At 41.0% G+C, this 25,279-nt stretch overlaps 2 protein-coding genes across 2 annotated transcripts in view; both read left to right on the top strand.

Moving 5' to 3' along the window:
• Positions 1-989: 989 nt before the first annotated feature.
• vps25 (vacuolar protein sorting 25 homolog) lies at positions 990-6,432 on the top strand. The gene is made up of 6 exons (XM_083903505.1): positions 990-1,083; positions 2,710-2,855; positions 3,269-3,322; positions 3,894-3,982; positions 5,067-5,142; positions 5,640-6,432. The coding sequence occupies exons 1-6, from the start codon at positions 1,037-1,039 to the stop codon at positions 5,750-5,752; spliced, it is 525 nt and encodes a 174-aa protein (XP_083759631.1). The 5' UTR covers positions 990-1,036; the 3' UTR covers positions 5,753-6,432.
• Positions 6,433-7,731: 1,299 nt separating this feature from the next.
• The window catches only part of wnk4a (WNK lysine deficient protein kinase 4a), a gene marked incomplete at its 5' end in the record, with an annotated part of 36,469 nt that continues 18,921 nt past the window's right edge, over positions 7,732-25,279 (top strand). Inside the window, 4 exons of the mRNA XM_083903476.1 lie at positions 7,732-8,355; positions 23,712-23,884; positions 24,166-24,386; positions 25,054-25,211. Of these exons, the coding sequence (XP_083759602.1) occupies positions 7,732-8,355; positions 23,712-23,884; positions 24,166-24,386; positions 25,054-25,211 (1,176 nt within the window). The remainder of the gene's footprint in view (positions 8,356-23,711; positions 23,885-24,165; positions 24,387-25,053; positions 25,212-25,279) is intronic.

The following is a 25,279-nucleotide window of genomic DNA, read 5'->3' as shown; positions in this document are numbered from 1 at the left end:
ACTGCAGTTGTAATACAATCCATGTCACATCCAGACATCAGTTCTGTTCCTCAACAATTAAATAATCTATACTGTAGAAAGTGTTATGATTTAAAATTAGTTTTGGATTTGAAAGTATACATCACACGTTGCAATAACTGAAATTTTATTCTAATGCTGCATTATTCCAGTTTCGTTTTTACCCATGAATTGTTTTATTGTAATATAGCAATGTATAAAAAAATTAATATTAATACCAATATCCTTCTGTGAATTCTATTGAAACAGAATACCTGTGCATCATATAGGTTATTCCTCACTGAATTGTAAAACATGTTTTATTCTCAGTCATGCTATACTTGAAGAAACTTGGATTATAACATAGAAATATAAATACATTCTACATATATTTGACAGTCTGCAGTAAATTCAAGCTTACCAAGAAAAGTAAAAGTGAATATTAGAAGAGATTTGCATTGTAAATAGATATAGATGGCATATTTATGCTGAAAGGTGTTGGAAATGCACAACATATTCAATAATAAAGTAACTTTGTAAAGAAAAAACGTTGGTCGTCTTCACTCTTGCAGACTAAGCTCACTTAAATGCTGGTACTGGGGTATTAACCACCTACATGTTAAGAATTATAGAAAATGATAGTGGTCACTTTGCATAGTGCATTGGTGTGTTTTGTTATTGTTTCATTATTAGTCACACTTTAATGTGTAAGCATCCAGTTGGTTAGTGTGAGGATTTTTTTTTCCGACTAAAATCGCAATACCTGAAGTAATTAGTAGTTAACTACAAATAGTATGACAAAAAAGTACAAAAGTGGGTTTAAAATGTCACAAAATGTAGTGATATGTAGTCACATGTATTATGATTGCATAGTTCACTGCAAAATACACGTTAAAGCTTAAAGTGATACAAATTCATTGTGTTTGTATAATTCATTTTACTAAAGTTAATAAAAGCAAAGTCTGTGTTAGTCGGACACATTTGAGAGGGTGGACGCTCTTCCGGAAGCTGTCAGCTGTGAAACACCGCATCAAGTGAAATGAGTTTTGAGTGGCCCTGGCAGTACAATTTCCCACCGTTTTTTACGTGAGTCAGCTTCCTAGAAGCAACATATGCAGAACATGAATTAGCATTTGTTATTGGCCGGTGTTGTATCTATTTTGTTCGAACCGAAGCGTGTTAATTTACGAGCTAGCACCATGTTAGCCGGCTAAGTGGCTAAACGAAGCAGCTAGGGAAGTGGATTTACACACCTACTGGCGTTCAGAAGTTTGTCTAACAGCTTCATTCGGCTTTATTCAGCGCATGTTAAGGCAGCGCATCGCGCAAATACACTAGTACATCTACGTTGTACTTATATATATGTTGCGGTGTGTAAGATAATTTAGCTGTTAGCCGTAGCAAGTTGTTTTGATAGCCTGTTCTGTCTCATTGTCATGTGTCATTTACCAAAACAACAATCTACTATTAAACCAGAGTCCCCCCTAGTTCTGTGATACACAGAGACAAAGAGAAACATCACGACAAAGAGAAATATCCCAGAGGTGAACGTGTAGTTTACTCAAAAATAGGCAAATGAGAGAATACGGTTACTAACATCAAATATTAAATAGATAGAACCCTACTTTAGTGTAGCTAACAATCTAGTAATATATAGTAATAGTATAATATATATAGTAATATATATAAAATAGTAATAGTGTGTATGGAAGTGATGCCTTGCATATTAAAAACAAGAGTAGTTTGACTTTTTTTTATATATATATATATAGATTATATAGTTTATAGAAACTATATACTCTGCACTTTGGGACTTTGTCAGTCCAAGGATAAGAAAGTGAACCACTCGTCAGTATTTCAAAAGAAGTGGGATTTTTATATTCTTTGATATGCAAACCAGTAGTGATGACAGTATATGTGATCAGCACATTGGTCTCTGCTGTAGTGACTACTATCTAGAAGACCTCAATGCTGAAATTAAACATAGATATAATGAGCAAATACAACAAATGTAATCACTTCATGTCCAGTGAATATTAACTGTGTGTTTTGTGCTGTACACTCTTGACTATTTTAAATTACTGGGACTGTGCAAATACAGATATATTATTTATAAGTGTCCTTATGCTTAAAACTCACTGCTAATATAATATGTGATAAATGTGTTATCTCCTGCAGTCATTTTTTGGAAATACTTGAATTTTTCAATGTAAAGTGATATTTAACTACATGGAAGGGGCTTCCTTAATAGATGGACAGTAGTGGCATAGAGGATTAAAACTCTGTACCACAGGCCTACAATGTCACGTGACTTAATTCCACTGCAATCCTAAGGTTTAAGCTTACTGCAAAGAAGGAAAAACTGACCAAAATGTGCTAATCCAATTTAACAATGCACCTCATTGAAATGAAGCTCTATGCCAAAATAATACAGACAATATGGATGATTAAAAGCAGAACACTTTCAGGCACTGAACCTAATTTATATGTTAAAAGAAAATGATTTAGAGCATGGCCCTTTAAGTCCCAGACAAACAAACAAAAAAAACAGTCACAGATTAAATCTCAGGTTGCATTGTTTGGTAGATTTGCAACAAAGAAAGGAATAGTACACTTTTCTTTATTTACATGGCATTTTTCAGACTTCAATCTTGGTGTCTTTGCCCTTTGGAAGATGTGCTTTACACCTTTTGCTCATCTCATTATTGACAGGCTACAGCCCAATGTTGACACTAGACAGAAGCAACTGGCAGCATGGTGTTCTCTCGCTCTGTCGTACTGCCGGCATCACAAGCTGTACACCCTGGACGTCTTGGAAGCTCAAGAAAGTCCTGTGTTCAACAACAAGAAGATAGAACGTATCCTTCCAGGTCACCTGTGCGTAAACCAATTTTAGCCGTTGCACTGCTTGATCTATTAAGTGCATTTTTAGAAATGCAGCTTTTAAGTCCTTGTTATCTCTCGTTGTGTTGACCTAAATTGTTAAATTTAGTCTACAATCAAAGGTTTATAGGTGCACTTTTTAATATAGGCACATAAAATTACACCTCACCCAGAGGATATTAAAGTTGACACAAATTTCATGCGAGTTAGTTATGAAATGCTTTTTAGTACAACACTATTCAATAACTCTTTATGACAATATTAAATAAAAGTGAGCATTAGACTTTCATGATGTGAGAACATATTAAACAGGGCTTTTTTTTAGAGTGAGAAGAGGAGCTTTGAAAGTGAATCCACTGTTGTGTTATCAGCCTTAACTGAATTCCAGGAAAACTCTCGATGGAAGCAATTCAAGTTGTGTTTGAGGAACTGAGAAAAAAAGGTACATTTAATTCTGTCGAGATGTTTGTTCTGTCCTGCAAGTACTTTTGCTAGTGTTAAGATCCACACTGTTGACATTTTCCAGCCTAGCATATGTGTTGTTTAAGAAGCAAATGTGCATGTGGCCATATGAGTGTCAGTCAGATGTGGTCGGGCACTTTGTTGGACCAATACCATCTTGTGGCAGCAGGAAGTGAAACCTGGTCTAAAGTCAGTGGTACAGTATTATAAGGTTACATTTTAAAGCTAGTATTAGCAATCTTTATAAGTATATTACTTCATGAATATTACTAATGCTTGTGTAATAAGCAGAGTATAATATATAACATATTTTCCTCAGCAGAGAAGTGTTCACTCGTATTACCTGGCAAATCCAGCCTTATAATAACAAGTGTAGACGGGGCTTTTGATTCTTTAACAGAAGGGAAACAATTGTTACACCATTGCATGTACATGATTCAAATGAGCTGTACTGTTTAAGATCAGGTCTTGCACCTCAATAGTCTCACCCTGCATTCCTTTCTTGCAAATTGATAAATATCCATGTTTTAAATTGTTTTGGCTGACCTCAGGCAATCTTGAATGGCTGGACAAAAACAAATCCCGCTGTTTAGTCATGTGGAGACGACCAGAGGAGTGGGGAAAGCTAATATATCAGTGGGTGAGTCATTGCATGAAGAAACTCAGTGTCCTCTCTATGAAACTGCATTTTGGTTGTTGATAAGCGGGTGTATGGAAGGTAGAAACAAGGTAGAAAAAGTATTTTCAAGCAGCAAAGAGGAAGAAGAGTTCAGACTCATAATATTTTATTTATCGTCAGGGGGGGAATTGGATGTGTTACATTTAATCTTTCAGCATTTTAACAGTAAGTAAGTAAGATTATCAATTACTTTCAACAGATAAAATATGTAAAATTGAGCATGACATACAAGGTTTTTATTTAAAAAAAAAAAAAAAAAAGGATAATATACACTGTAAGCTACTACTACATTTGGACTTAGCAAGTACTGCTTTGGACTCTGCTTAGAGAAGAAAACTCACTGGCCTGCTCTATTTTAACACACATTACCAGGTTACTGCCATCCATGTAAATGTGTTTGAGTCCCTAGGTAACCACACTGGTGTTTTACAAATGAAGCCCAGGAAAGCAGAATGAAAACCCTGTTTTAAAATAACCCAACAAAGAGGACCAGGGCCAGTTTGTTACATAAAGCTAGGTGTGGGAATAATACGAGCAGACAAAGTCAAGTCAAGTTTGGTTTGTTTTACGACTTAGAAAAAAAGACAGAGCCTAAAGTGAAGTAAACAGACGAGACAAAAGTCTAATGTTTGTGGCGACAGAGCTACACGTGCAATAACTTAGTTTTAACAGGAGGTTGTAGGTCAGGAGTGAGCTCAACACTCTGTCAGTGGCACAGAGAAACTGCTCTGTTTATTGTCGCATTATAATTGGGACATTGTGTGGGTTCAAGTTCCCTGTGAGCCACTTAAACTCCCTCTGGATAATCTGTGCAGAAATCTTCAAATTTGGCTGTAGGTGTAACAAGGTTTAATTAAGTTTGAGAAGAAAAACAGAACAGAGTGTGCACCTTCAGAAACAACAACAATATTGGTTTTATTTTTGAAAATTAAAGTAAGTTTTGAGAGATAATCACCTCAATGCTAGGAAAGAAAAATGCTATGAAACCGTAACTGTTGTAGCAAACATTTATGACTGACCATTATTCTGTTTTCTGACATTATAGATTTCCAAAAACGGGATGGTCAACTCTGTGTTTACACTGTATGAGTTGATCAATGGTGATGACACAGAGGGTGAAGGTATGATATCATTAAATGACATTACATCACGTTTATCGGCATCATTTCTATGCGCAAACAAATGACAACTAGTAGATCCCATTTGAAAGATGTGATAGAATTAGAAATATGCATAAGAATGCTTTTTTACTATTGTCAATTTTGTAGTTCCTCTGTTTTATTTGCTAATTTCATTGTGGTGAAATATCATAAAGTACCACAGCAATTACACTTAAGTACTGCTACTATTTTGATATGTTGTGCTTGTGCTACTTTAAATTTAGATCATTATAGTAATATCCTACAAGATTCACAATAATGCTGCTGCAGTTTATTTAACTTTTGCAATTTTTGTTATGTTTTGATTATGTATGTTAACAACCTGACCTTTTTATCATCCTGCAATATGAAAATGTTGATATTTAAAAGCACCTTGTAATGTTAGTTTTACATGTTAAGGTATTAAAAATATCACCTTTTCCTTGTACCGTCTCACGTGAACTTGTTTTGTGTCCCAGAATTCCATGGTCTTGAAGAATGGATGCTTCTGCGCTCGTTGCAAGCCTTACAAACGGAAGGCAAAGCAGAAGTCTTCACCATGGACGATGGCAAAGGAGTCAAATTCTTTTGAGAAAGTGCTGGAATCTCTCTCTCTCTCACACATACACACACACTGTTTGGGAGAATGCCCTCGTACTGTACCTTACAGGCAAATTTTAATATTTAGCCATTTAAGGCTATACAAGGTTGCACTTCAGTGCCCAGCCTGGATGGAGGGTGCTGGTCCAGTAAATGTTGCCTTTTGGTTTGTCCCAATTTCATAGCCTTTTCTTCTTGGGAAATATAGCAGTTGAAGTGACGTCTTACATCATGTTTTAAGTTGTCACAGGTAACATTTGTTGCCATTTAATAATGCAATGAGTATATCAGGGGACTAAATACTATTATTTCTAAGTACTTTTATTTCTAAATACTTTAGGGGAAAACCTTTCCCCAACAGCTGTAACTTTACTCTTTATATATTGTAAATAAAATAGGTTTTATGCCATTTTTCCCCCCATAAATATTTGGTAAAATTAGCTTGGTTGTTCTGTTCTGTTCCAACCAGACTCTCAAACAAATCCCAGAACATAACACCAGAGGGACTTTTTATTTTGAGAATAAATGCTTCCAGAAGAGGAACACCACCATGGAGACTCAAACCAGTAATCCTGGTTTGATCCAACAGAGTGTAATACTAGTGGACTTCATGTACACATTGCTGTCATCTTATTATTGTGCAGTAGCTACTGTGACACTCCTGTTATTCTCTCTCTTTCTCTGTATTCAACTTTTTTTCATATCATGTAGGAAAATAAATTAGAAATTTGCTAAATGTTTTTTTTTTTTTCAATGACTTCTGAATGCTCAACATGCCTCATATAACTCTATATTTTGGTTTGAGGAAAAACATGGTGGGTAATGGTAACCGCGCCCCCACAGTGGGCAGAATGGTGCAAGACGTGCAGACTGAAACCACAGTGATGGAGCCTGCAGCTGTACAGTGTGTGACTGGATCGTGGTCCACAGTGTCTCAGCCTGCGTTGACGATGACATGAGTGATTCCTGTACGTTCACTGATAAGGCAGCCTGTGACCTTGCATGAGACAGGTGGAGGGGGCCCCTGTGCTGGAGATAAAGGTGTCCTGTTTCAGCAGCAACAGGCGGCACAGCTCCCTCTTCAGGTGAAACAAACCCGCGGCGCATCTCTCATCTCCAGCTTATCAAATGAGCACAGATGGACAGAAGCTGTGATGTGGTTGTATCTCTAAATTCAGGGAAATCGGAGTTGCCTTTAAACGCACTGACGCGAGGATGAGACGTCCTTTACGCACGGACTTCCAATGTACTTTGGCACCACTTCAAGCTCACCAATTCAAGGAAATGGCAAACGCATTATATTCATCCATCCTCTCTGTAACACATAATCATAACACCACCTTCAATAACAACAATAATAATAGTATAATCCTAATTCTAATAAATCCCATACATCATTTTAGACACCAGTTATTAAACAAAATTACAGGGAAAACATTCTCGTGAAATGTTGTGGTTTTGCCGAGTATTCGTTTGCAAACACTCCTGTAATTTACTCCCTTTGGCTCGACCTGTAGGCGCGTCAAAGCCGTGAGGGGCGGAGTTGTTGCGCTGGGAGCGCACAGGACGCGCTGCCCTCCGCTGCTCTGTTCATATAGGCAGCTCCGTCCTTTCAGCGCAGATTATGGCTGCGGAATCGGTGAGGAGAAGAGAAGAAGACACGTTATTCCAAAGGAGCTCTGCGTCAATGTGTGCGTTTGTGTGCAGCGTCTTTTTACACAGCGCCTGTTATGAGTAAGTATTGTTTCCTTTTTTTTTTTTCCATTTAAATAAACATTTCCAAGGCTGGCTCTACAGGTTGAAGGCAGCTCAGACATAGTTGTTTCAGACAGTTTTACATAGTATGTGTTGTGTTGTAGTCCAGCCTTTTGATTAAAGCCACTGACATCATGGAAAAGTAACGGTACTCTACTGTCCCGGTGCCATCTCCACATTTAGGCTCTAAAGACGGGAGGCGTTGAACCTGCAACAATGTCACACGCACAGGTCGAGATACTAGGACGCGGTTTCCCAGGACTCTCCGTGAACATGACCGACGACTGTCTGTCCCGGGTGCCATCCGTGCTGAGGAAGCACGGTTTAGGCGCACGGAGAAACTCTTACGGGCTGCAGAAAATCAGCATGGACATCGATTCGCCTCTGTACAGCGGCGCTCTCTCCAAAGCCTTGTCCTGGTCCGCTGAGAATATCCCAACACTGTCCGAGTCCAGAGCAGAGGATGAGAAAACCGACGAGTCTCCGCCGTCCCCGTCCCCCGTTTCCAGCCCGGGGACCAGCTCCAACACACCGCCGAGCAGCCAGGAACCCAGCTCCCTCTCTGGCAACTGGGATCACCCGGTGCCGAGATCGAGGGAAGCCAGTTCCGACTCTGAAAACGAACCTCAGCATAAACAGCACAAGATCCTGTCTCGGATCAAGTTTGACACGCAGTGGGAGCAGGACGAGAAGGAAGACGTGGAGACCAAAGCTGTGGCGACCTCACCAGATGGGAGATACCTGAAATTCAACATAGAGATTGGAAGGGGATCCTTCAAGACAGTCTATAAAGGACTGGACACGGAGACTACTGTGGAGGTGGCATGGTGTGAGCTACAGGTAAGAGGGCTTTTAAGTTGGGATAAGTTAAGTGTGACATAAAACCACAGATAGATCACCCAAATTGCAACTTTAACCTCCCTTTCTATTTCCTCAGCAACAAATCTAAGCAAGGTACTGTGTATAAGTCACTTCCCCTGCTTTCCTATCCCTCAGGGCTCTAACATCCCCACCCCCTCCCTTCACAGTTGATGTGAAGCAGCTAATTTACTGCGTTTTTACTCTTCCTTGACCTTGAGCTATAGGCTGTGTCAGACCTGTGCATGGTAACCCAGGTTATCCTGTCGGGCCAACTGAACCACTCTGCTTGCCATGATCCCCTCTAATCTCTGTTTTCATTACCAACCAGCAGGTCACACCAAAGCTAGTTCTCTTAGAGTGTCTCACATGCAGACTGAGGACCTCTGTGATGGTCTAGCATCCGTATTTGGGTGTGATTCTCATTACAAACATTAGAAGTGTACATATGTGTGTGTATATATATATAACAGTGATGGACACATAGCCAGTAAACAGCCTGACTAACAGCTGCCACCTCTTTTTGATTGCACTGCGGAGGATTTAAAGATTTAAGTCTAAGTCCACCTTTAACATTTGTAGTTTGTGTGTGACGTAGATTGGAATCAGTATCAGGTGACAACACTTTAAATGAAGCCCTGCGCGTCTGACACCGAACTACATACATATAACTGGCAACACTCGATTTTATTCTGATCCTTGAGGGAAAGAAAAGTCGTTTAAGGAAAACACCCAGAGGTAGTCTTTGTCTTTGTCGTGTCACTCTGCAAAAGTGCCGAAGCACAGACAGTCAGGGATTAAGAGTGCGAGGTGAATCCGCCCCCAAGCCTCCCAGCACTAGCAGGTGGGGTCTTCTGCCTCAGGAGACCACCTGTCACTTGGCACAACAGGTGTCCACTTAGTGGAGGTAGGAGCCCAGTCACTCCCGGGGCTCTGTGGAAGACACAGACGTCCCTGTCCCCTGTCCCCTGTCCCTGTGCCGCCACACAACACAGTCGAAAAAGCTGCTTCACACCCTCGAGACAAAAACACAAGCAGGGGGTTCGTCATCGTTTGAGTTTTTGACTTTTTAAAGTGCCACCCCTGCTATTGTCGAGGGGAAACACATTAACAATCAATGATGCTGCAGCTCTGTGGCCAGGGGGACATGTCAGAAACAATGGTGCGTTCGGTTTACGTCAGAAGTGGGAGTGATGTCCCCTCCGAGTTGACCACGTTCTAGTTGAGAAGTCTGAAAAAACATGCTTTTCCAGCCAGTAACAACACACTTCGTGTACACAAACAGCAACATATCTGTGGATAAAGACTGAACACTCTTTTTTTAAAATATATTTATGCAGTGGCAGCCATCTTGGAATCCTATGTGCCAACTTTCTCAGTCAGAAATCTTACCCGAGGGGGCGTTTGACCAGGAACTCGAAAATTCCGACTTATGACTACATCCGGAACGCACCACAAGCATGCTATTTTATCTCCTCACTTTAGACATGAGCCCAGTTAAGCTGCCATAATCACTCCCTAATAAGCTTAAAGGTGGCCATTGTTGATATGGTTGCTGTTGTGATAAGTTTGAACGAGGGACAGACTTGGCGACCGCTGCCCCCGTCCTCGTCCACATGTGTCCCCACCGGTTCACTTTAAAGAACACAATAAGGTGGCTGTTGGTGGCTAAACACAGTCGCTCCTGTAATGTTGACGGAGCAGCAGTCGAAGGTGCGTCATCACGAGTCGAGTAGAAATACCGTAAGCCTCTTTTAACTATGTATTACAAAGCCTGAGCTATAATCTGCAGGAAGTTTGGACTTAAAAAATCGTGAACGCACATCTGCACTAATTCTCAGTAATGCACTCATCATTTTTAATAAGTCATAATTACCAATGAGGCAATTTTCCTTGTGTGCACAGTACAGTTTATTACAGGTCAGTGTGGGCGTTGTCCTATGGAACCTTTTGTTCTACAAAATTAAAACGACACAATTAGACTCTTTCATGAAAGTTGCATGTTGTGACGCTACTGACTTACGTTATATTTTGGTACCTAGCACCTGTCCCCCGGAGGTGCACAACTATTCTAATACACATACTCATGCAGCTAAAATTAGAGATTGAGTGGCGCTGAAATATTATCAGGCAAAATGAAGCGCCACACAAATGTACAGTATGCCAGATGAATGGGGGGGGAATGCAAAAGACATGTTTGCAGTGTGTCGGGTAATTAGGCGACAAGAAAGGTACATGTCCCACTACTGTATGTCCCACTCTTCAAATGTGGAAGTGCAGAGCTATAAAAACGTGTGTCTGTAAGTTTACAGCTGCCTGATTCTATTGCTGAAATAAAAAATCAATTCCCAGGCGGCGGCGGCTACCTAGCAACCCCCCACCCCCATAGGTCCACAGGTGACTCAGGTGCAAGGGAGGTAACACAGGGTGAGCGTAAAGGCAAACGTGGAGGCGAATAACACACACACACACTTCCATTCATCAGCTCAAAAGTAAGAGTTTACGGCCCGCTTTATCTCTGCTGCTGTACGTCACAAACCTGCAGCGAATATAAAACGTTGGTCGTCACTCCCTGCGTGGACCTGTCCTTCTTTAAAGGGCATTTGGTTGCACATTACCCGGGTGGCTCTTTCCAACAGCTCCCTCCCCCGCCCCTCCCTCAGCAGACAGTCAGACAATTTAATAGTCTCATATTTCATGTTCTCTACAGCAATTTCTGTGTTTATTCAGGCCATGCTTTTAAACCCCAGTGTGTGACTTTTAAATATGAACAAATTAAGCCTATCAGCTCCACACACAGCTCTGTCTTTGTTTGTCTCAGTTATCGGAGCTCATGTCGCCTGGCGACATTCCCGTGCTGCGTGCAGGAAGTAATTCCATGTCAAGACAAATGGAGGACACGGCAACTTTCAGCTGGTTAAAAAAAAACGAAGTGGGAGACAGTTTTCTGCTGATTAAGAGGACTCTGTGTGGTCACAATTTCTTTTTCAAACATTTTCTTAAGCTAATGGACTCTTTTTATTATTATTACGATACTGGTTAGAGTTTCCTGAAATCTTACCCCCAGCACACTTTGTCTCCTGGTGATACGACACGCTGAGCTGGCTGTTAATACTCATTCTAATATAGGCCCAAAAATGCAGTTGCAGCAACGTAGACTGGTAACAAAAAAGTGCAAGCACTCTATTTTGCCCCACTCGTAAAAAAACTCACTTCACTGGCATTAAGATTTCGCTGTTTGTTCTAAATGTTTAGACCTTATCTTATATCACAGACCCTTGTACCAACCACTCATATAGTTGCTTTTAGAAATGTGTTCTCCTCTTTAGTGGGCTTTTTGTAAATGGCTATAATTGTCCCTATTTTGTATTTTTTATCTTATATTACAATTTACAAAATTTAAATATTCTATTAAAAATCAGGTTATATCATTCAACCGATAGTATGTCCCAAACAACACTAATGATAACTAATAATAATAATAATAATAATTTGCAGGCTCTAGCAGGCACATTGCCGTCCTATAACATGTATCAACTGGACAGATGAATCCTCTGAGGGTGGACTGTTTGTGTAGAACTCTGTGCTGCACTGTGGAGCCAAGAATAGAACTTTTCACGGACTTTCGGTTTTCAGATACTGTTGACCTCGCCAGCATTCTCGCGCCTTTTACGGACAAAGCGGATGTTGACGTCCCAGTGAGCGCGGAAGTCAACATCACACGTTTTTTTATCTCCTGTACTTAGACTAAGCAGGACCACAAAAGTGAGTGAGTCATCTTTTTGCCGACTGATAGGACCTCCTCATAGTTGGAGTCCCAACTATGAGGATTTAAATGATTAAAAAGTTGATTTTGCATAATATGTCCCCTTTAAGACAAAGCAATGGATCGACTGAAAAGTTCACAGTTTATTAGCATTTACAAGAATATGAAGTGTCGTCTTTATCTGTTTGGTTAGATAAAATAAACAGGAGCCATTGTTTCTGGTAAGAAACAGGAAATGGAAAACGGACATTATCTGAGGACTAAAGCGAGAATAAAGGAGATGTGTGTGTGTGTTGTGGTGGTGACTTTGATTTACTTCGCCCATTTAGTTTGTGAGATTTAAAGCCCATGACTGTAGCAGGGACAATAGGCTCGCATGGTATAGAGTTGGAAGCTGATGTGTTTACACTTTAACTCAGAGTTATAAGCTCATATAATAGCAATGGGTCAAATTAAATCTGAAAAACTAAATTAACGTCTCGTGCACCATTTGCATTTAGAGTTACGAGTTAAAACAGCAGAGAATTAACCCAGTTTGGCACAAGTCCTAGATTTGCGTTGCCTACTTGGGCCTCATTGAAGCCTGGCTGTGTAAGTTTTATCTGAATGTGGCTAGTGTTCAGTGACATAACACAAGCTGTGGGCTTCCTATCAGCTCGACTGTAGCCAACATCAACACTGTCTTTACTCGGAGGGCCCATGCTGAAGCCAGATTCAGCTTATCAGAGCCAGCCAATGTTCTCCGAGGAGAACGTGAAGGAGGCCCCACCACGATAGCCTGCGCTCGCATGCGGCAGCGCGTCACTTTTGACGTGAGGGCAGTTTGTTTTGTTTTCTTAAAATTAGCTCGGGCACAGTCCCCCGAGAGGAAGGCCACGCTTTGTCACGTATTAAAACTCTGTTCTGTTCTACGTGCGCAATCATTTTGGTGATTGCCGTGCCGGATAGAGCTCGTCTGTATCACGCGGGCGAGATAACAGTGTCGCATTGGCTGGTGTTGATAGTGTTAAGTCTCTTTTTTAGAGTGGATACTGAAGGTACAGTTCAAACCGATGGAGCACGGTGGCTTTGTGTTCAGCGGCCTGGGGGCACTTAGGTGTGTTTGAATGTTACTAATGGAAACTCAAGTGCTTGAACATGACTGTGTGTGTGTGTGTGTGTGTGTGTGTTTTTATACACGTCTTAGCTGTGTGATAGTCTCTTATCTGCCATCGAAATGACACTTTTAATATCACACTATACTGTGATAAGGAAGGTCCAGAACATAGATAGAGGGGGTAAATAAACCACCACAAAGAAATGACCAATTTAGAATGAATAAAATACAAGAAACCAGTTAAGTAAAGTGAATGAACTCACAATGGCTTGAGTGAAGTTGTTTGAGTTTAATTTATGAAAGTTAAGCATGATAATCTTACTCTAGTAGACAAATAATAAAAGATAAGATTATGGCCAAGCACCATAGAAACACTGTAATAAGAACTTTCCGTGTGCGTGTTTAACGCCGTGCAGAATATTCTGTCAAGTTATAATATTAAATATTGTTAAGACATCATTGCCAGAAAATTATGATAAGCGTAATTTGCCTTCTATTGTGATAGTTAAGTAAATAATTATGGAAAATTGAGTTGCGTGTTCTGTCAGACATCGACTTGGAACACTGCGTGGGAAGAAAAACTCATCATGAACCAGCTTAAGTGCTTTTAAATTCACACGCAACAGAGGTTTCAATGTGCAATGTAGGTCAGTTTTAAAGAATTTCTTCTTAATGTTCCTCAGCGAGATATGTATTTGAATTTATGTCACAATAACCACAAGTTGTTTATATTATGGATGATGATGCATTTCTCTTCTACTGGATTTTTGTCCCCAACCCTTTGTAACATTAGCTCTGATCTCTTGGTTTTCCCCATAAAATCGATTCCTCACACAGAGTTCAGTGTGATCATGATCATGACACGATGTTCTAAGACCTCGTTGTTGTGTGTGAATGATCTGTTTATCCATACTGTAAGCATTAAGGTATAATATTTCCTTCACTGATATTCATTCTGTATTTTACTTTGAGGAAATAAAATCAGAGAGAAAAGGTTGAGATGGTTTGGCCACGTGCAGAGGTTTTTTAGAGGTGATTATTGGGTTAGGATGTAGGAGATGGAGCTGCCAAGCAGGAGGAAAAGAAGAAGGTTCATGTGTGTTGTGAAGGAGGACATGAGGACAGCTGGTGTAACAGACAAGGACATGAGGGAGAGGACAATATGGAGGCAGACTTTTTCAATTATTGTCCAAGAACTGGGTTAGGGTTATGCAGAGGCTTTTAGAGGTGATTATCTTGGGTTAGGGTTAGGATCTTGAAGGGTTGTTGGAGATGGAGCTGCTGGGCAGGAGGAAAAGAGGAAGACCACTGAGAAGGTTCATGGATGTTGTGAAGGAGGACACAAGAACACAGATAGTTGGAACTTTTTCAACTAATTGTCCATGAACTTAACCTCGAGCTTGACCAAAGACCATTGGCCATAGTTTAATCATGACTGTCAACTTTTCTATGATCATCACACAGTACACAGCAGCCTTTGTGGAGGAACACCAGTCTTTGTACTGGTGGAACACGTTTTCACCTCAGTCTTCAGTATTGACAGTGTGACTGTATAGGCGTTTCTTTAGGGGTGAAACATGTGGTCACCTTGCAGCTCGGGCCCTGCTTCCTAAACAAACCAAAGACCTCAAGTTTTAATAGCTGTTAGGGCTCTGAGGCCATCGTCGGTGGGAAGGGAAGAGACTGCTCCACGGGTAACCTGCGGTCTTTTTCTGAACTGACCGTGTGTGCTGGGACTGTGCGACGACGGAGGCGTCTGCGCGGTGCAGGGTGCCATGTGAGCTCTGGGATGAATTGGCCATTGGTGTACAGTAATGACTGTACCTGTTTGTGGTCTGGCACCTTGCAATACCCATCAGCAAACACACTAGTAATGTGTTTTCTCAGTCAACAGAAAGCATTTGTCATTTGTGCTCTGGCAAGGTTTTGAACTGTGCTTTCTTAGTTCACGTTTATCACGGCGCGCCGTGGGTTTTCTGAAGTGCTCGCATTCATGCGCTGGATATGTTTGTCATTTTTGATTCTTGAGTTGAGCGGATTCATAAATCTTTCATGTCGTTGCCGTCCCGTGACATGGGCACCTATTGCGCACACACTTGCAAACTATATCTGCGAGTGGTACTTGATATAGCCTGTCCTTGTTTGCTGCTCTGTACGTGCAGCCTGAGCCAGAGTGGAGTAAATAAACTAGACACAAACTGTTCAGTAACACATGGTTCATGTTTCACCTCAGCTAAGTGTTTCACTTTACAAAAAAAAAAAAAAAAGTCTTTATTTGATCCTGAAGTGAATACGGGAATGTTGGAATACTTTGCAGATATTTGGAATTTCAAGTGATATTCAAGGGGGTTTTATCAGCTTTTGACTTCATAAAAAAAGTAATATCAAAGAAGGCCAGGGTGCTCTGAGATAAAAGCACCTTTTCTGTGAGCCTGGGGTTATAATATATTCACCAGGTTCTAATGGTGAGGTCTCAGTCAGATAACTGAAATTATTTATTAGATAAAGAACTACAGACTTGACTGATTGTTATAAAAACTCCTCAGAATGGACTGTTAATGAGAAACCCAAGAGCATTTATTGATCACTTATCAAAGGAAAGGAAGGGACCAAAACATTTTCCTCCCCTTGTGTGTTTAAAAAAAAGTGTTTCATGTCACAGTGGTGGAGGGGACTTACTGTAAGTGCACCATTAAAACATCCGTGTGCAAATACTCGCACAGTTCAAAGACGTTGCCCAAGGGCCAACCTCTCAGATATGTATGGTCGTGAACTCGCTGCAGCTTGTTGCCTGTTTAACAGTAGCCTGGTGGATAATTATCGTAAACATTGTAAAGGCATTCAGGCATCGGTTGATTTCTTGGAGTCAGACTGAGAGCTCGATGATTCCGACACACGAATGTTAATGACTTGATGAAATCCGTGTTCTACAGGGCGACCATTAAAAGTCTTAAGTTATAGCGGTAATTGCCAAATGACAGGTGGATGACGGCGTCTATTTTATGTTCACGTTACGAAAAGAATTGATGTCCTTCTATGAGCATCGGTGTGTTGTTGTACCAACCTTCAGAATTCAGTAGCAAATAAATCTTGCTTACTTTATTGCTCACTAAATGTGCTCGCCCCCAAAGGCACAAATACGACGTTTTAACAAAGAAATTCTCATACTTTAAATTGTTTATGGTCAAATATGTCTGACCCTTTCACCTTGGATAGCAATAACCGATCACAAATCTCCTTGTTGTGTTTTGGTTGCCACAGCTGTGAGGCCAGTCGAGGCAGCACTAAGAGCCCACAGGTCTCTCATGTCCAATCTACAGTTTTCAATAATGTCCCTCACTGTGCGGGAGGAGGAGCTGCTGAATATATGCTTATTTATGGAAGTGCACGGACCTCATGTGACACATTACGTGTTTATTGAATTCTCACACAGCTGCTCCGTGAAGCAGGCTTTTCTAATCCTTTGGCTGCAACATTAGCTTTAGAGAAAATGCAGTCAAGTCGAACACAGACATTATCATCAATACTGTTGTCTTTGTCGCCGTGTTTTGTACGATTACATAACCACGTTATAGTACGTTGTTTGGCTGTGCTGCAACACATGCTCTCTGCTGTTCCTCCAAGTCATTGCGTTGACCTCATTCACATTTCTTCATTTTTAAAAAAACAAAAACACAACTCTCATAGGCCATGGGCTCCGAGTGTCTTGTGCTCTCTCAATGGTTCACCGGCTTTGTTAGAGAGGACAAAGTGTTTGTTCCATTCTCGCTCTTATCCGCAAATGCCATAACACTGAGAGAGAGAGAGAAAGCGAGAACAGCTAATATATTCTCCCCTGCAGCAGTTGGAAAGCTTCCTCTTGCAGGGTTTACTTGACCAGAGTAAAGGAGGAATGTCCTCTTGACGTCGCAGGTGCCACGGGTCAATCACGTCTTCTTATTGTTGCATAAAGCAGCATTGCTAAATCACAAATTTGCCATGTGTCATCATCAGCCTGGGTAAGTCCCGTCCCATAGATTCAGATATTTACTGTACTGACATTTCAGTACAGCGCTATTCACAAGCATTTTATTGCCATAATCACAAGCTCTCGTTTAAAGAATGCATCAAAAGGCAATGATGCAATGCGTTATAGAGCATAGTTAAATAAGAGAGATCAGAATGTACTCAGTTACAGTTACAAAGCTGAGTTTTTAAAGGCAAGAGTGTTATAAGAAGAGTCTTCAATATCGGGCCAGCGCTGTTTATAGAAGATGAGGTTTTAGTGTGTGACTAAAAGCAAACAGCAGACAGGGAAAGAGAAGTTAAGTATAACAAAGTAAACAGACTAAAGATACAAGGTCTTCCAGCTCTCAAACAACACTCTTCACAGGACAGGCTTTTACTTGTGCACTCGCAGACCAATAAATTGGCCAATATTAGGTGAAAGCATATATACATATACAAGGATCAGTGTAAATATCAGGCAATTAATTGCTGTGCAAATGTAAAGTTTACGTAACAGTTGCGTGTCCACACAAACAAAGAGTGCTGTATTAAGATTGATTGTTGACATTAAGTATTTAAAGGTGCCATAAGTAAGAATGTGGCCAAAAACGGTTACTACATTCAAATTCAAAATACCGAGGTCTTTTAGGTTTCGTTTTCTGACGTAACTGGCAACCCGTGGTTGCTCGTTAGCTGAGACTCTACTGACTGCAATGATTGGTAGACAGCGGTAGGTGGCGCCACATGCCAAAACATGATTTGCAGTCTACAAAATATTTTTTTTTAATGCAAATATTTTGGCTGTATTGTTGTTGTTGGTGAGTTCAGTATGTTATGTGAACATTATTCCTGAGTCTCTGTGACATATTAGGAGGATTTTATGGCCAGTTGCTTTAGATTTATTACACAATGCACCTTTAAAGTTACATAGATTTCCGTATGACATTGTTCTATGACATGTTTTCCTTGTTTCACTGTTGAAATCCTACACATCAGGGATAGCGTATACAGTAATCCTACGTCGAGGTCTCTTTTACTCGTGCAGCTAATTAGCAGGGCGCCACAAGTTAGATCAGGTTCTCAGAGTGAGCGCAGCAGTCAGTGGCTGGTTTCAATCCTCAATCCTTATGAGATTAATGGCTAACCTCCCTCTATGCTCGCTCCATTTACAGAACCATGTCGGGCCTTTCCTCGGGAAAGACTACACTGCCGTCCACCGGACCCACATCTGAATGCAACAGTGTACCAGTGAAAGAGTGTTTGTGAGTGTTTGTACAGAGTGTGTGTCAGTCAAGGCCAGGTATGTCAGTCTTAGACCCGTGAGGTCCCCACGTTACCTTTGACCTCAATCCCAGAGCTTGGCGCGTCAGTTGTCAGCACCTCTGATGGACAGTGGTTTGGTAATCCTGAAGCTGAGCAGGTTCCTGCCTGCTGCATACTTTCTGTGCTCTGGTCTTTGTCAGCAGCGCTCTTGAATGTCAGCATGGCAACTCTATAGATAACATGCATTATGGCCTGTTAACAGAACTTTAAGTTAACATAATTTAATAACAGGGAAGAAGAAGAAGATGGAAGTCACCTGTGACCCTTTTAGTGTTTTGCTGAGGTCAGGGTACACCTGAAAGTATGGCAGCTGGATTTGAGCAACTGGATTGTGCTTATTATGAATGGAATATTCTTAAAGATGCAGTACGTAACTTTTGGTGGTTTGTGTTGCTGTCGATGTTATTATTCCGCCTCTGTTTCGTGAATAGAAATGAAGCAATGTCATTAATATGCTGCATCCTTCAAACTCTGTTATACTAAGCAATACTGCGTGACCTGCCTGAGGGAGCGTTTATGTATATGCAGTGGCAGCGCACAAGCGGGCGGGCATGCGGGGAGACGAGAAGTGTTTATCCCGTAAAAATGCTGAAAGACCTGTTTTGTTTTAGTTTGTTTGTTTGGGTTTTTTTTGGAGCAGCGGGTGCTTTTATGTGTGTTTTCAGTCATACTGCATACCTACAGCCAGTGTCCAGCCCTTTCATTGTTGTTGTTGTTGCCTCCGGCTGTCTCGAACGCCACTATACTTAGAAACACAGAGAGCCGTGTGGAGTTGACGGACTTGATCGGCATTGTGTGAGCTCGTTTGACAATGGTTTGAATATAAGAGAATTTATATATATATATATATATATATATATATTTATATTTAAAGATAACACAATACAGTTTCATTTTACCTTTTCTTACATTTTGGAAAAAATTACCAAGTTGTTAATTAAAGTCCAGTTTAGTTACAAAGACAGTCTATGAGTGGAGTAGTTGTATTCGTGACCTCTAACCCCTGACATATCTGCAGTGTCGCTGGCGGGCAGTTGACGGCGCAATTCCCTTGACGCGTCCAAATCCAAACACAGGTTGTTTGTCAACTGTGATGACAAAGTCTAATCCTCTCTTCCCTTCAGACAAATGATTAAAAACACATTAATGAGCAACGTTTAGACTGGGTGTCATGTTGATATATACTGCATATGTAATGGGGTTTTAAATTTAAAACAGAACAACCACTGATCCATTGAATGACTTTTCAGAATGAATTCAGGCCCAAGTCTTCAATATGAACATCTGCTTCTAACCCTTAACACACTTCCTTGTAGGCAATACGAAGCATGACTGAATTCACTTATTTTACTTGGCCTACTTTTCCCCCGTCAGATACCGCAGCCCCTCCACACTCGCTCCCTGGATGCTCCCCAAACCTTGGCCAGACTGTCTGAGTGTAACATCAGCGCATCAGTTCCGTTTTGCGTACGAAGCCGCAGTGTATAAACCACCTGGTTCACCTGGAAATGTTGGCCGACGTGTCGCTGATCGCGTTCCTGGTTGTCATAACATGGGTGCAGACGGTGGCTTCTCCACCGTCAACACTGTTTATGTCACTTCAGTTTGGCACAGAGCCCAAATATTTCCACCACTGGCTAATGCAGATCCTCTCCCAACCCCCCCCCCCCCTCCCAACTCAACACACATGTACACAAACACCTCTCAGTGACTAAGAATAAACCATCTGGCTGGAAGAGGCAGCATTATAAGACGGCACTCGCACACCGATCTGATGAATATACCAACATGTATTGTTTGGTTTTTGTGCCCTCCCCACCTGCATCATCTTCTCCAGTCTTGTGTCGCAGTGTTTTTTGTTTTTTAACCTTGTTGTTCAAAGACGGCAGAAGTAAGCGAAAGGTGGTTGTGCAGATGGTTGAAAAGTTAGATAGATACTCTACTGTTTACTATGGGTGGGTCACGTTCAATACACTTTATGCACTTTGTTCTCCATGTTGTGAATAAATAGAGAAATCCTCCACTTTAACTTGTCACTTATACAGATATCGTGATACATCGCTATGGGATTGTCTTGCAATATATTGATTATCACAGAATGGTGATATTATTGGTATTGCGGACCATGTATTGTATCGTGAGGTATACCCTGTGATTCCCAGCCCTACTCTTCACAAATTATTTTTAACATAAGACAAACACGAGGGCCTCTAACTAAATATCATTAAGTCCAATTTATCTATAAGTGTCTGTAATAATGAAGGAAACAATCATGGGGCTGCAGTTATGTTGATAATTGACTCATCTGTTAGTTATTCTGTTGCTGTTATTGCAAACCTTGAAATGATTATGTTCTCCAGTGTCCAGAGCAGGGGACTCAAACTTGCGGCCTGCACATGAGGCCCCCCAGTCGATATCTTGTGGCCCTAAACTATAATTCTAATGAAAACTGGCCCAAATTGACAGTGAACAATATTTTTATAATTAACATTTATCACAATATTAAATTCAACGTTTAATTATATAGAACCCTGTCGGTGTTTTCATTCAATTCTACAAGGCTACATGTTATTTTGATTTGATATTCGTTTTTTTGTGAACTATATATAAAAAACACTTTTACTTTGAAATGGTGTGCAATATCATCCTAAATATATTTTAAATGCAACATCATTATGGATTATCTATTCACTAAAGTCCCAAACTTTTGGAATTTTTTCACTTGACGGCCCCGCCTCCTGACCAGACTAGAAGTTCACTGGCCCCTAGGTTATTTTGATTTTAAGGCCCCTGGTCCAGAGTCTTTTTTTATAAGGAGCAAAAGAAACCAGAAAATATAACCTTTTTTTAAAAGAGACATTAAAGAGGCTGAAAAAGCAGAGATGTCTATATTACAAAAAAAAACCCTAACCAGCACTCAAACCAATTAATCAATTATCAAATAGTATGAGCAAAACTCTGTATTTACTGGGCGGAGGCTTCGTTAAAGTTAAATTAGCCTCGATAAGTCAACACCAACATGATTATTTTTTTATTTTACACATTTTGACCTTTAAAAAATGAACAATTTTGCGTTTTAGAGGGTTGAACCAAGGACATGTTTTTACGATTACTCACATGAAATAATCACCCCAGTTTGTGCGACAGCTCACATTTTATGAAAAGCACTTTTCAGTGTGGTCACAGCAGGATTTTTTTTTTTTTTTTTTGGCTCCTACCAAGAATCTCTGCCTTTAGCATCCTTGAATTGTGCAACCATGCCACCCCCGCCATGCATGCATGCGAGGCTGTAGTAGGTCCTGTGGTTTTGGAAGTGGCAGGGTATCCAAGGGGGCTCTGCTGCTACACCGCGGCTAATGAGCGCGCCGCTGACTCCACGCGGCAACAGCCGTCGTCTGTCTGCGCGAGCGGCTATCCACAGGAGACACAGCTCGCTACACAGGGGTCTGATGTTATCGCACTTAGATAATAACCAGATGTACATCACACCATAAACCCTCTGACTCACTCACCCCGGCTATCTCGTAAACTGCACACGCATACACATATAGAGATAACTCTTTACATTCACTCCCTGGTTTTTTGTCATATTGCACGCTACACCATATTTACACAGGTGGCTGTAAACCTCAACATCTATATAATTGTGCAATTTGGGCCTCCTCAAAGCTCAATTGTATGTATGATGATTGAATTAGAAGTGACCTACTCAGAGGATACATGTCCGTTTGTGTGATCTGAGCTCAGAATGTTGCATAACGTAACACAACATGATTTCTGACAGAGCTCTTACATATATGAGGAATAAGCTGCGTCCTGTGTCGTCGATATATAAACTGATTATTATCGTAGATATAGATGCAAAGCGCTCACTCAGAAGTCACCTCTGTTTCTTGCTTTCGAGCTCAGGGGGCCTCGTGTTTCAATCTTTGGGTGCAAAGTGGCAGCTTTGACATGCGACTGACGCAGGTAAAAGGGGCCTTTCGTTGGTGTGACTCGTGGGTCCTCAGACTCTCTGCCTCCAGCAACCCCCCCCCCCCCCACACACACACCCCACCGACTTATTCTAGGAAAAGCAGAGAGGAAGGAGAAAGTGCAGCGGACATGTTGATTGTAAGCATAAACACATGCAGAGCGTTTTTTTTTTTTTTTTTCCCAGAATTCCACCTCAATGCAGGATTCATGGTTCCCTCAAGTCTCCCCGGAGTTTTCCACCAACCACACACCACAAAAACCGAGTTACTCCAGCAACAGTAAAATTGGCCCATTCATCCCAGGAGGAAGCACAAAAATGTCTTTGTTCATCGAGCATGATTGCAGTGTTTGGTTCAGGTTTACATGGATTTTGGAAACCTCGCCCCCTCCCCCGCCCCCCCCCCCCCAACCTTCAAGTTTGTAAAGTCAGAGCTTCCCTTATAGGAAAAGTGAGCGTGGTTATGTAACAGCGGGGTCACCCAGATGGATGAACCTGTGGTTTTCAGTCCTGGAGCAAGCTCATTAGTTAAAGTAACAGTGATTTATCAAATTGGTTCCATATTTTTAATGTTATCATCTTACGTAACCAGGAGGTTGAACCTTCGCAGCGCTGCTACTTACCTGTCAACACAACTGCATTATAAATAGTTTACTGAACAACCATCACACCACAGTTTATTTAAAATCTGGATGATCCTGCCGCAAGGATACAGTTTATTCTTTGTTTGTTTGTGCGATTATCTATTATTTATTTATGTGAACGAGCAGTCGGCATTGCCACACGCTCTTTTCTCCACATTTGGGTTTTCCCAGTCCTATTTTTTTTTAAACGTAAACATCTTTTCATGGTTCCAGAAATCAGAAAATACCAGGCGAGGTAATGCTTTGGTTTAATGTGACGTGATTGTGTGTTAAACTTTCATGTCGACTGTATATAACGGACTGTTGCTATGTTTTTGAGGGAAAAATAACCGAACAAATACTTGTTTACTTTGACTGCTGAGGCAACTCAGGCAATACAGAAATGTACATGCTTTACATGGGAACACTATGATTAGAAACCTCGATACGACATCATAATCACATGTAAAGTATGCATACAGATTGTAGAATAAACAGTTTTTCTAGTGCAGGGTGAAAAAGTGAGGATCTTACAGTGCATGTAAACAAACACGTTCTGTCTCTCTGCAGACACGTAAGCTGACCAAGGCAGAGCGACAGCGCTTCAGCGAGGAGGTGGACATGCTGAAGGGCCTGCAGCACCCGAACATCGTGCGTTTCCATGACTCCTGGAAGTCGACGATGAAGGGCCACAAGTGCGTCATTCTGGTGACCGAACTCATGACGTCAGGCACGCTCAAAACGTGAGTAAAACGGATTTAAAAGACACCTGGAAGCTGTTAATATTTATGGTCATTCCTTTTGTGAGAAGGTGTCACTGCTCTCATACAGTGGATATCCTCTTGTCTTTTGTTTTTATATGATGTGATAAAAAAATTAAACCAGGTCACTAAAACTTCCTCTGCGCTGTCAAAATAAAGAGATTGATTATTCTCTCCAAAATAAAAGCTTCCTCCTGTGCTTTATTTTTGCTATGTTTAGAGTGGGATTGTTTAAACCTATCCTCCTTTATTTATTTTTTTAGGTACTTGAAAAGGTTTAAGGAGATGAAGCTGAAGCTGTTGCAGCGCTGGAGTCGCCAGATCCTCAAAGGGCTTCACTTCCTGCACACGCGCTCTCCTCCCATCATCCACCGTGACCTCAAGTGTGACAACATCTTCATCACTGGCCCGACCGGATCTGTCAAGATAGGGGATCTGGGGCTGGCCACGCTCAAAAGTGCCTCTTTTGCTAAAAGTGTCATTGGTAAGTACTAAGTTAGGTCTGTGTGTGAGGGTTTACCTTGTTTACTCTACACTTAGAGCTGAAAGAGACACTGTCTGGAACAAAATGACGTCTAACTACAAACCCTTTACAGCTAAAAGGTCACTGGAAATGTACATCAGCAAATCATGCTAATTTCAGAAGGCTTCTTCATTTTAATGAGTTGATTCGAGTAGTGCTTAATAATCGCCTGATCTTTGTGATAACTGGGGAATATTATGACAAATGATCTACCTTTTCATTTCGTTTTGTGGCTGAATTCATAGTAGGGATATTTCCCCATCTCATCAAATACAAGCAGCTAGTGTCAGTGTCCAGTTGTGAAGACTTCTTGGTACTTTCACATTTTGTTTAGTTTAATAAATATGAATCCAATCCAGTAAAACCTTTTTAGACCCAAGTCTAAAGGGGATTCTCTAAGGCGGCCTGTAAACGTTCTAGATCTACATTACATTTGTCATTTCTGGAACTATTTCATCCCTGGATGTTTTGTAATTTCACATTTTTTGCAAATGAGAAAAGCTGTTCTGGATTTACTCAGAAAGATTTGCTGTGTGTGTGTGTGTGTGTGTGTGTGTGTGTGTGTGTGTGTGTGTAAATGTTTCATAACAACAGAAATAACGGGAGATCTTTACTTCTGCCCTGACAGGAACACCAGAGTTCATGGCCCCGGAGATGTACGAGGAGAAGTACGACGAGGCGGTGGACGTCTACGCCTTTGGAATGTGCATCCTGGAGATGGCCACCTCTGAGTACCCGTACTCTGAGTGCCAAAACGCTGCCCAGATCTACCGCAAAGTTACCAGTGTAAGTATGATTAGAAGGACCTGTTTTTTTTTGGGGGGGGGGGGGGGGTATTTTAACCCTGTACTTAA

The sequence above is a fragment of the Microchirus variegatus genome (assembly GCF_963457635.1).
Source record: "Microchirus variegatus genome assembly, chromosome: 17".
Lineage (NCBI taxonomy): Eukaryota > Metazoa > Chordata > Actinopteri > Pleuronectiformes > Soleidae > Microchirus > Microchirus variegatus.
Note: the sequence above shows the minus strand (reverse complement) of the source record. Positions and strands in the feature narration are given on the sequence as shown.

Excerpts from the sequence above, each read along its gene's own strand:
- vps25 (XM_083903505.1), top strand. The coding sequence starts at position 1,037 with ATGAGTTTTGAGTGGCCCTGGCAGTACAATTTCCCACCGTTTTTTAC. Across the intron at positions 2,856-3,268 it reads CAACAACAAGAAGATAGAAC|GAAAACTCTCGATGGAAGCA; the intron begins GTATCCTTCCAG and ends ACTGAATTCCAG. Across the intron at positions 5,143-5,639 it reads TGATGACACAGAGGGTGAAG|AATTCCATGGTCTTGAAGAA; the intron begins GTATGATATCAT and ends TTTGTGTCCCAG.